This window comes from Macaca fascicularis, chromosome 8, assembly GCF_037993035.2.
Source record: "Macaca fascicularis isolate 582-1 chromosome 8, T2T-MFA8v1.1".
Taxonomy (NCBI): Eukaryota; Metazoa; Chordata; class Mammalia; order Primates; family Cercopithecidae; genus Macaca; species Macaca fascicularis.
In genome coordinates this window covers 31696364-31709190 of record NC_088382.1, presented here as the reverse complement: position 1 = coordinate 31709190, position 12827 = coordinate 31696364, and the positions used below count along the sequence as shown (strand labels likewise).

Sequence of the window (12827 nt, the reverse complement as noted above, 5' to 3'; positions counted from 1 at the left end):
AATTCTAAAGAAAGCAGTAGGAATGAAATAAGACCAGAAATAATTGAATTAAAAAGATAATCTTTGGTGGGCACAGTGGCTCTTGAGAGGCCAACGAGGGAGGATCCCTGAGGCCAGGAGTTTGAGACCTGCCTGGGCAGCATAACAAGACCCCATCTCTACCAAAAACAAACAAACAAAAAGAAATAATCCTTTAACAAGATTGATCATGGGGGAAAAAAAGAACATATATATTAGGAACAAAAACTAAAATGGTAAAAACATTTTAAAAATGAACAAATTTATGCCAATGTATTTGAAAAGTTAGATGAAATAATGTTCCAGAAAAATGTAAATGAAAAAAAAAATGCCTCAAGAAGAAATAAAAGACCTGAATAAAACCATTAGTATTGAAGAGATTAAATGGTTAACTTACAAAAGCCTACTTTCTTAACTAACTTCTTTCCTTTCACTTCAAAGATATGAGGACAGAGTTTTACAGGAAGACGCGCAAATCCTTTCCAAGAGTAGGCAGCTCTTACATGAAACATAAAACTTTGAAAGCAAGCGAGACAGAATGGTCCCTACTTGCAAACAACATGATTTCTAGAAAGAATATCTAAGAGAATCCATACACAATCAGAACTAATAGGGGTTCAACAAGGATGTCTGATATAAAACCAATACACAAAATCAATCAGGCCAGGTACAGTAGCTCACACCTATAATCGCAGTCTTTAGAAAGCCAAGGTGGAAGGATCACTTGAGACCAGCCTGGGCAACACAGGGAGACCCCATCTCTACAAAAAATAAAAAAAATTAGCCAAGTATGGTAGCACACGCCTGTAGCCCCACTTACTAGGGGGGATGAGACAGGAGGATCACTGGAGCCTGGGAGTTCATGGTTACAGAGAGCTATGACTGTGCCACTGCACTCCAACCTAGGCAACAGAGCGAGACTTTGTTACAATAAATAAATTAAAAAAATTTTTAAATGGCATGCCTGTACACCAACAACCAATTTAATGAAAATGTAAATAAACAAGATATCAAAACTCAGTATTGCAAAAACAGCAATGTTCCCCAGATTCATTTATAAATCGAAAACAATTTCAATGAAAATCCTGACAGTGTTTTCATGGAAAATTGATTTTAAAACTCATACCGAAGAGCAAAGTACCAAGAATAGCTAAAATAGTTTTGAAGAAGAAGAACAAGGTAAGGAAGATGTGAAGTTGACACATGGTTATACAAATGAGAGAGCCTAAAAATCAAACTTGTGCATGAAAAAGGTTGCATTACAATTGAAATAGATGAACTATTTGATCTATGATGCAGAAAGCACGTCTTATCCATATGGAAAAATAAAATTATGTTCCTTACAACATTCACAAAAATAAATTTTATGGGATTAGAGATATGACTCAAAAAAGCAAATTGTAGAAACTGCTAGAAAAAATACAGCAGGCCCTTTTAATGACTTTAGTGGCAGGGAAGAATTATCTTAAAACACAAAAGACAAAGCACAAATAAAGTGAAAAGACAAGCCACAAAGCAGAAAATATCTGTAATGCAAATGACTGGCAAAGAATACCAAGAATATTTAAACAGTAAAAAGCAAACAATCTAACAGAGCAATGGACAAAGATAAAAAAATAGGTAAATCACGGAGAAACCCCAAATGGCTGATAAAAATACGAAAACACATTCAACCTTACTTATAATAAGAAAAAGGTAAATTACTACAGAATTGACATATTATTTCAAAGGTTGGCAAAAATTTAAAAGCCTGAGAGTGCCAAAATGGGGACAAAGGGGAAACGCATACTCTGGTGTGAGTATAAATTAAAATAACCACTTGAGTTGAACGTGCTTATAGCCTACAATGCAAAACTTCCAATAGAAACTCTTGTTCATATGTAAGAAATGAAGGTGTTATAAGAATATTCACTGAAAAATGGCTTAACAAAAAATTAGAAACGACTATAAAATTCATCAATAAATGAGTGAATAAATTACAGTATATTTATAGAGTAGCATACTCCACTGCAGTTAAAACAAATTATCAGTACACATACCAACATATATATTCTCAAAAACATAAAACTGAGTTTAAAAATGAGCTACAGAATGATCTCACGTATATGCATTTTAGAAACTTGCATCAACAGCAAATTTCATGGATACATAAACACTCAGCAACAGTATAAAAATATTCAGGAGAATGAAAAATACCATATTTATGAGAAGAGTTTCTCTAGGGAGGGAGACAGAAGAGGAATGGGAATATGGAAAGGAACAGAGGAGGTATTAACTGTATCTTTAATATTAGATACATAGGTACACAGACAGATATAGATACATATGCCATAATTTCAAGATTTCACGGTAGTTGGGTTGTGAGTACATGGATATTTATTTTCTATATCTCTATATATTTGAAATATGTTATAAATTTCCTTTATATTAGTAAAAGGAAACATTTTAAAAACTAGAGTTGTAGTATTAACATAAATGCAACTCAAAAACAAAATGTTGAGTTAAAGAATTTAGTCAAACATGGGTGAAACAAACATTTTTTATAACTACATATTTATTGGTAATTGTATCGGCTTTTATGGGAATGAACAACTCCAAATTCACGATGATGGTTGTCTCTGGGGAGCGAATAAGAGGAACAGGATGAGGGAAGGGTACACAGGGAGTTTCAGCTAAATTTATGACTTCTTTTAAAAGTCTGAAACAAATATTGCATTTGCTAAAGCTTACTACTGGATGGCTTTTAAAAAACATATTTATATGTAAATAATGGTAGCAACAACAATAATAGACAATAACAAGTAAGAATAGAGCCAACATTTTGAGCACCTATTATGTAGTAGCCACACTTCTCCTATCCAAGGACTAACCAGGCCCGACCCTGCTTAGCTTCCGAGATCAGAAGATATCAAGAGCATTCAGAGTGAAGTGGCCCTAGACTAGTAGCCACACTTCTAAGTATTTACATGCATAATCCTAAAAACAACCCTAGGACGTAGATTCTATTACTATCCTCATATTATGAAGAACTGAAGCAGAGAGAGGTGAAGTTCATCCAAGGTTATAAAGTTAATTAATGAAAGTAAGAAAAGAAGCTAGGACTCCTACAGTTTAATACCTTACAGTTTAATACCTTTGTTGTTATTATCATTTGTTATTCATTTCTGTATGATGGAAATATTTCTTAGAAAACACTATTAATCCCGCCCCCAACACACACACATATATATTTCAGTGTAGCTCAAACTGGTTCTAAAGATGCTAAAAGAATTCTAGGTATGTCATGAAAAGAGCAGCATCCCAACTACTCTACTGATTTACATGTTTGAGGTTTGCTATTTTTTAAGACCATTATTTCATGGTCATAGCCCTAAAATAATAATTTACAATCTTAGAAACTGACATGGGGAAGCATAAAATATAACTCAACATCTCTCTCTCAGAAGGAAAACTGGATTTTTACCTTTAGGTCTGAAAACTCGTATTAGGAGTTTTTAGTAAGCAGTTCTGGCAAGAAATTGAATGAAATTTCAATTACTCATTTTTTCCTAGTCTCTTAAGTTATGAGTTGGTTTATTTTTAAAAAATCAGTACCTAATATTATACAATGATAAATATCATTTGTATAGGACTATTTATACCAAAATAAAAGGGTAATTGGCATTCTCAGTGATCAAAAATGTATCAGCATTTATTATGTGCTAACCCCATACTCTGTAGCAGTAACCATTTCTTAAATGTACATTTCTGTTACCATGTCTTAAAAATGTCTTCTCTTCTCAAGCTATATACCCACATTCTCATTACTATTATCTACAGAATGTCTTCAAAACACAAAAAAAGAAATTCTTCCTTTCAAAGAATTCACTGTATAGTAGTAGGGGAAACAGACTAGTAAACAAAAGTTATCTGTAATACATAAGTACTTCAATAAAGGTATTTAAAAGTATTAGAGTAACAAAGGTTGGAGGAGATGAAAAGGTGGCTGGTGCACTTTTATAATAGGAAATCTGGAAAATGACAAACAGGAGACACCACATTAGAGTACTCTTTTAAGAAAACTTGTTTTAAAAGAAACAAGAGAGGCTGGCATGGTGGCTCACGCCTGTAATACCAGCATCTGGGGAGGTCCAGGAGGGAGGATCACTTGAGGCTAGGAGTTCGAGACTAGCCTGGGCAACGTAGTGAAACCCCATCTCTTAAAAAAAGAAATAAAAAATGAGCTGGGCATGGTGGTGCACACCTGTAGTCCTAGCTAATCGGGAGGCTGAGGCAGGAGGATTGCTTGAGCTCCTGGAGTTTGAAGCTGCAGTGAGCTGTGATCACGCCACTGCATTCTAGTAAGACCCTGTCTCTAAATAATAATCGTAAATATATAACAGAAGATAGGGTAATAGTAGGAACATAGATTCTAGAAGTACTAAAGATGGGAGAGAGAAATACTTAGCATTAACTCTTCTGATATATTTTCCTTGACTACATTTATCTAAGACTAAATCCTAGCTGTTCATTTACTACTCATGAGCAAGTCATTTAACATTTCAAAGCTTCAAATATGATGCTAGATGTTCAAGAACTCTAAATTACAGAGGGAATCTGAATAAATGATCTCTAAAGTTCTTTCTAGATTTGAAATTCCATAATTCTAAGACTACCAGAGGCTCTGAACTCTAAACTCAAAAAGAAATCACAAAATATTCAGTATGTAAAGAGGAAAAATCAAGATCATTAAGAGTTTTTATACTTGCATCTTATTTTTGCAAAACTGCTATTAATAAAACAATTTCTAACCTGAACATCAGTAAAATTCCCATAAAAAGACAGCACATTTTTATAAATGTTGGTAAAGTGCTTCTCCCCCACAATACTGCACACTTCTGGAAAAAAAAAAATCACCAATAGAAGTACACTGCTTAAAAGCCCATAGCGTAGACTTGTAAGTCATCTTTTAAAATGAAGATGTCTATCAAATATGTGTATTACATATTTACTACAACGTATTTATCTCACTCTTAAAATGTTAACGTACAAGTTGAAGATTCATGACATTTCAAAAAACAGCTGATATTAACTCATTATAGTAATATGCTTTTGTTTTATTACCACACATTCTGAAATTTGTAACAAGGTTTCCCTTACCTGATATGGACACGGAATGTGATATTCTCTGCAGCGTTCTTGTATCCACGTTGTTTCCCAGATGCCACGGTAAGCTTGTTCATAAAAGTAGCATCCAATTACAACCAAGAGTGGTACGAGATAAAGAATGCTGAAAACACCAATCCGGATCATAAACTTCACTAATTTATCTTGGTTCTCCTTTTCTAATGGAATCTCAATTCGAACTCTGTTTAGGGATATAATGCCAGCTAAGAGGAGAGAAACCCCAACTACCACATACAGGCAGAGGGGGGCAAGAACAAAATATCTCAATGCATCAACATCGTAGAGGCCAACAAAACACACGCCACTAATATTATCACCTTCAATTTTATTCATCGCTAAAAGGATGATAGTTAGAGTTCCAGGGATGCCCCATGCACTGGCGTGAAACAGCAATGCTTTCTTCTCAATAGCTTCACTACCCCACTTTGGCACAGCTGCTAAAAACCATGTGATGGTAAGAATTACCCACCATACACTGCCAGCCATAGTAAAAAAATAGAGTACCATAAAAAGCATGGTACAGGCTTTATTATGAGATCCTTGTGTCACTGTGGAAGCCTTATATTGTGCAGGGATGGAGGCATTGCAGGCTACTCGATCCTCAAGCAAAAATCCAATGAAGAAAATTAAGGATACCATCATGTAGCAGACTGCATAAAATATAATAGGCCTTTCAGGATAACGGAATCTTGTGACATCAATCAAAAAAGTTAAAAAAGTAAACAATGTGGCAGAGAGGCAAATGATTGAAATCAATCCTATGAAATAGCGAGCAAATGATAGTTCTTCTCTCCTGAAGTACATATTTGGACAAGGAGGTGAACAATCACGCACGTGCAGAAAAGAATAACCCAGATCAGGATCAATTTTTAACTCTCGGGGACACCAAAAACCATAGTCTCTCTGCACTGCCACTGGGGCTCCTTCAGTTGGTTCTCCAGCTAAATTCAGATCCACAAGTCGAGGATACGGCTCATCACAATCTGGGAACCTAAAAAACAAAACAACATGAGAACTATTTTTACTTATGGGGAAATCTACCACGATCTAACAATTTGGATTTCCAAATCTGGCACTCACAACCTTATTTATTCCTGGACAGCAAATGTAATATGTAGAAATAAAGTAAATGGTGATATCTTGTTTGTGGTCCATACAACCAGATTTTTGACAGTTGAGCAAAAAATACTAGTTGTATGTCTTGAGAAAGTATGATAGCCTCGAGACAAAGAAAACAAGGTTGTGTTGCAGATATTTATGCAACTAAGGAGACCATTATCATGAACTCCCTTCATCTTTAATTTTTTTGCCAATAACTGTTTCTAAGACTTTAGACTCCCAGTAACTAGCTGTTTGCTGTTTTATATGCATCAAATAGTTTCTAAGAAACTATCATTAAGTTTGCCAAACACATATATAACCTTATACTGTAGATGATTAATATCTTCAAATTTTTTAGATTTTCTAATACAAACCATTTTCTTCACAGATAATTATAAAGCCAATGACAGAATGTATTGCATTCAAGTATTTATTGGAACACTGCAATATGCCAGGAGTTAAAAAGATAAAAATACAGATCTCTATCCTTGAATCTAGAAGGAGACACATACTTATAAACACAACATACACAAAATATAGCAGTGTGACACTCTGCTAGCAATTAAAATCTGTATGAGGTACAAAAATGATAATGATAAAGACAAATTAATTACATAAGTGGTAGGAATTATGAAAGACTTCACAGAGTAAGTTCCCCAATACAGGATTTTAAATCATTATTAGCAGTAAGCCAATCAGCATTCTAGTAAGCAAATATAAACATAGGCATAGGTGTCTGAACAGGGTGTGTTTGTTACTGCTGGAACATAAAGTGTGCATGACTTGTGGCAGGAGATGAGACTGGAGAGGTAAGCATGTTGCAGAAATGTGTGTGTGTGTGTGTGTGTGTATGTGTGTAAACATTAACAAAATTTAAAACCATGTAAACACTACAATTTTCCCATGTTACCCGATACTGATATATCTATGGAAATTATTTGTATATCTAACTGCCAACCCAACATATACACTTAGATATATAATAGGCACCTCAATCTTCAACCCTTCTGAAAGCAAATTCTTGACTTCCACTCCACAGGTTTCCCCATATCAATAAGCGATTATTCTATACTTCTAGCTGCTCAGGCCAAAAACCTTGGGGTTATCCTTGATGTCCCTTATCTTTCATATACACATCACAATCTACCAGCATTTCCTGTGATTCTACTTAGTGATACATCAGGAAACCGACCTCTTCTCATTTCCTCCCCTCTGGTGCCCAGTCTGAGCCATCAATACTTCTTCCCTGGACTTCTAGAGGGGCCTCCAATTGATCTCCATCTCCACAGAGCAGCTAAAGTAATCCTTTAAAGATATGCTACTCCTGTGTCCGTGATCCTCCCTCTCTTCTGCTTAAAACCCTCTAATGGCTTCTCATCTCAGAGTCAAATCCAAATTCTCTACCACAGCTATACAGACCCTCAGCCCCAGTACTTTTCTGATCTTATTTCCTTCCATTCTCCCTCACTCACTTGGCTCCAACCACTTTGGTCTCCTGTCGTTCTGAGTTTAGGAAGCATGGTTCCACTTCAGAGTCTCTGTACTTGCTGCTCTGTTTCCCCTCTGCCTAGCCTGCTCTGCCCCCAGATATCATCATTTGTTTTCTCACTTCATTCAAGTCCCTGGTCCAAAGCCTCCTTATCAAAAAGGACTTCTCCAAGCACTCTATAGAAAATAGAATCCCTCTGCTCTCCTATATTGTATCCCTATCACCTACCGCATTTGTTCTTATTAGCATTCATTTTCCTGTGACATTGTCTACAATTTTATTTACCTCCACCACTAGAATTTTCACTCCATAAGAACAGGATCTCTGTTTTCCTCACTGCTCATTTTTGGCATCTAGAATAGTGCCTAGCACACCAAAGACATTCAATTGACATCTGTCGAACTAAAGAATGTTGGTTGAGTGAATATATTCATATAACCCAAACCCAAGTAATCAGAAAGGTAACCAGGAGCAGTGTAAAAGACAGACTTGAGTGGGGCAAAAATGGGGGCAGGGACACCAGATGTGCCAAAATGAAAGCCAAATAAGGCAGCGAGAATGAGATGGATATGAAATTAGTTAGCTAAAAGCAACAGAATGCATAATTTGAATGTGGGAGTTAAGATCAATGAAGTAGGAACAGAAGATACTTCAAGGGAATAAAAAAGTAAGCCAAGAAGTAAAATCAATTTTACATATGCCAAAATTGAGGTTGCTGAGACAAACTGAGGCCAGGATTTCCAATGGCTACTGGATATATGTTAGGATTTTCAACAGCTGCTGGATATATGCAGGTTTTGAGCTTTTCAGGGAGAGGCTACAGATTCAGGTTTAGGAATTATCAGTATATAAGTAAGAGTTAAAATAGGTGAGATGAGATTATCCAGCAAGGGCTGTAGAGAACAGGAGCCAAACTCTGGGAAGCACCATTATTCAAGGGGCAGAAAAAAGAGGAGGATCCAGGAAGGAAACTGAGAAGGAACAGTCTGAGACATAACAGATCACAATAGTTCTCTTACACGATGGACTGAATCATTTTCAGGAAAGGAGGACAGGCTGAGGTTGAAGGAAATAAAGGTGAGATACAAGTTTAAGTGATACAGATTTGGCACAAGTGCTGAGGAAAATGAACAGAAATTTTTCTGACCAAGACAAGTGGTTACAAATAGAAAATACAACTGCTGTAATTTCAGAATCATTAAATATACAGCATAATCAATTTGTAAAAAATTAATCAGTCTATTTGGAGGTCTAAATAAGTACAGTAAGAGGAATGAGATGAAACTGCTATCAAACATGTTATTTCAAGTGATAGACCACAACATTTAAGCTAAATAAAGAAACAAATGAGACCAGAAAGGGTCTATTTAGGATAAAAAGATAAAAATTCTGGGGTTGTCCATGAATTATTAGAATAGGTGCTGTCTTCGTCCATTTTGTGCTGCTATGACGGAATACCTAAGACTGGGTAATTTATGAAAACCAGGGATTTATTTCTTACAGTTCTAGAGGCTAGGAAGTCCAAGTCAAGGGGGCCTGCATCTGGGAAGGAGGTGCATCCTTCGTGTACCAACCCATGGCAAAAGGGCAAGAGAGCATGGGGGTCCAGGGAGGAAAAGAGGCCAAACTCATCCTTTTATCAGGAACCCACTCTCGCAACAACTAATGCCCTCCTGAGATAATGGCATTAATCCATTCATCAGGGTGGAGTCCTCATGATCTCTTAAAGGTCCCACCTCTCAGCACTGTTGCACTGAGAATTAAGTTTCCAACACATGAACTTTGGGGGACATGAATATTCATGAAACAATCCCCACTGCAGTGGCACTCAGAGGCAGAGCCTGGCCAAGTGCCGTGGCTCAGTTCATAATCCCAGCACTTCAGGAGGCCAAGGCGGGAGGACTGCTTAAGGCCAGGAGTTTGTGACCTCCCTGGGCAACAAAACAAGACCCCATCTCTACAATTTTTTTTTTTTTTAATTAGCTGGACATGGTGGCACGCACATGTAATCCCAGCTACTTGGGAGGCTGAGGCAAGAGGACTGATTGAGCCCAGGAGTTTGAGGCTGTAGTGAGCTATGACTGTGCCCCTGCACTCCAGCCTGGGCAACAGAGCGAGACCCTATCTCCAAAAAAGAAAAACGAAGTGAGGTCTTTGGGACAATTAAGGGATTAATGTCCTTATAAAAGAGGCTGCAGAGTGAGCTTGCCCCTCTTGCTCTCCTGCCACATGGGGATACAGTGTTCCTATCCACTGAAGGATGCAGCAACAAGGTGCCATGTTGGAAGCAGAAAGCAGCCCTCACTAGAAACACAATCTGCCTGTGCCTCTGCCTGAGAAATAAATTTTTATTATTTATAATTTGCCCAGTCTGTGGTATTTTGTTATAGCTGCACAAATGAACCAAGGCAACCAGTATAGTAGGTACAAAAGTATGAGAGCCATGGAAGAATAAAAGGTTGCTATGAAAGTTCCCTTTGAGGCTGGGTGCGGTGGCTCATGCCTGTAATCTCAGCACTTTGGGAGGCCAAGGCGGGCAGATCACCTAAAGTCAGGAGTTCAAGACCAGCCTGGCCAACACGGTGAAAACCCGTCTCTACCAAAAATGCAAAAATTAGCTGGGCATGGTGGCGGGTGCCTGTAAGCCCAGCTCATCGGGAGACTGAGGTAGGAGAATTGCTTGAACCCAGCAGGCAGAGGTTGCAGTGAGCCGAGATTGCGCCACTGCACTCCAGCCTGGGTGACAGAGCGGACTCCGTCTCAAAAAAAAAGAAAAAAAGAAAGTTCCCTTTTTCAGAATTTAAGATTTCAAATTTAGGCAATCCCAGGATATAATGAGGACATAAAACAGGTTTAATCCTATCAAAACAAATTTTAAAAATAAAGATTATGAGATTTCTATGCTTATATACAAGCTATTAAAATAAAAAGACACCTAAACAATAGGCGTTAAATACAAGAAGCATAAAACAAGAGTTCCTACCCAGGCAATTCATAATTGTTTTATTTACGGACTCCTAAAAGAGAAACTAGCAACATTTTCAGGTGTCTGGAGAGAGAAGAGATGAATGGTTAGATGGGACTAAATAAAAGGGCAGGTAAAATAGGTGGGAAATAGACAAATATGAGAAAGCAGAACATCAATGAATTGACTACAAGAAGCTAATACAGTAGTCCCCATTTAACATCATAGATAGATTCTTTTAAACTGTGACTTCAAGCAAGACACCATACAGCAGGTCCTTAAAAATCACTGTTTTTTTTTCAACGTCATTTTGTTATAACGTTTATAAGAAAACAAATTGGTATCCACGAGGCTAAGGCAGGAGAATCGCTTGAACCCGGGAGGTGAGGTCGCAGTGAACCAAGATCATGCCACTGCATTCCAGCTTGGGGCACAGAGTGAGATTCCAGCTCAAAAAAAAAAAAGAGAAGAGAAAAGAAAACAAATTGGTTTCATTAAATGTCATTCTGCTTAAAGTCACATATTCTGAGAACCTATCAACAACGTTAAGTGAGGACTTACTGTACAGCATTTATTATTTCTTAAGTTTCTCCATCTGTCAAGTAAGTAACAAAATCTGCTTTACTTGCCTCCAAGGGCTATTGCCAGACAACAAACAAAATTATTTTTAAATATGAAGGAGAAAAGAAGGTTGCTTATAATAACAAAAACCTGGAAACAACCTAAATGACCATCAGTAGAAAGCTAAATAACTGTAGGATATTAATACAATTGGCCACTACACGGCAATTAAAAGGAATGTACCAGACCTACAGGTTACAGGTACAAACACAGATATATACATACAAAAATGTTGTGTTGTTTATGGATATGCATATATGTAGTAAGAGTATATAAGCAAACATGGGAATGATTTTAAAACAAATTCAACATAAAGATTATCTCACTCCTGGGGGGTAAGAAGATAATAAGCTCAAGATGGATAATAAGGAAAAACCTTCAATTCAACCTGTATTGTTTTATTTCTTAAAAAAAATCTGAAGCCAATATTACAAACTGTTAAGATTGGGCAAAGCTAGATAATAATAGATACATAAGTATTCACCTTAATCTTTATCCTTGAAATATTTCAGAATACAAATAGGTAAAACATTGTTATATAATAAATATATTATTACTAATAACAATGCTCACTCAAACGAAACTTTAAAAATGTCTAATAAATCCTCAAAACTTTAAGACATGCTTATTATAGTCTATATACTGGATGTAATTTGAAAAGTATTTGACATTTTCTGGATTTGGTATGTTAATACTTGACAGAAAAAAAGAACTGAGAGAACTATTCTACAAGTCTATAGTTAAATCATAAAGGTATTTAAGCTCCTGCAATGATGAGGTAATAAATGGTTTTCTTCTCTGTATAATTTTTCACAAATAGCACTATTTTCATAATCAGAAAAAAATGTTTTAAAGGGGGAAAAATCAACTGTCTTGATTATGTAATTCTTAACTCTTTTAAAAACTTCTTCACAGAAATGTTTTCTTTTTCATTTAGTGCTTCCAAATTTCTAAGCAAATAAACAATTCTGAGGCCATAAAACTGCTATTCAAAATTAATGACTAATATGCACACTTCAAAAAAAGTTTTTTAAAACAGATGGAAAAGAAGACAAGTAATTTCAAACATATTGCAACATAAGAAATGATCCATGAAAATCTACAATTTTCGCACCTACTGCATTCCATATCTTCAGGCCAAGGAACACCGAACATCTCCATGAGCTTCGAACACTCACTGTAAGCCCGCTGACACAGCCTACGACAGGGAAGTGTGACACGTCCATATTCCATACAAATAGGAGCGTAGAGTGCACAAAGAAAAGGCCGGAAATCCCGAGAACAATCCAGATTCACCATAGGGTGGAATGGCTAGGGAAAAGTTAAAATTGAATAATTAGTTAAAGAGCTGTATACAAGTTAAAGCTTTCTATAATATTGCAACATTCTCTTTTTCATTAAAAGAAAATTCTGAGGGTTATTAAAATTCTCTGAAGGGGAGTTTTTGGTTTTTTAAATAAAACTCTC

At 36.4% G+C, this 12827-nt stretch overlaps 1 protein-coding gene across 5 annotated transcripts in view; it reads right to left on the bottom strand.

Moving 5' to 3' along the window:
• FZD3 (frizzled class receptor 3) overlaps nt 1-12827 on the bottom strand; it is a 72638-nt gene that overhangs the window by 32837 nt on the left and 26974 nt on the right. For 4 of the 5 annotated variants that reach the window (XM_074000578.1, XM_005562951.5, XM_065519027.2 and 1 more), the window contains 2 exons: nt 12475-12671; nt 5158-6175 (listed from right to left, as the gene is read on the bottom strand). In XM_074000578.1, the coding sequence (XP_073856679.1) occupies nt 5158-6175; nt 12475-12671 (1215 nt within the window). The remainder of the gene's footprint in view (nt 1-5157; nt 6176-12474; nt 12672-12827) is intronic. The other variant, XM_074000580.1, reaches the window with a different exon arrangement.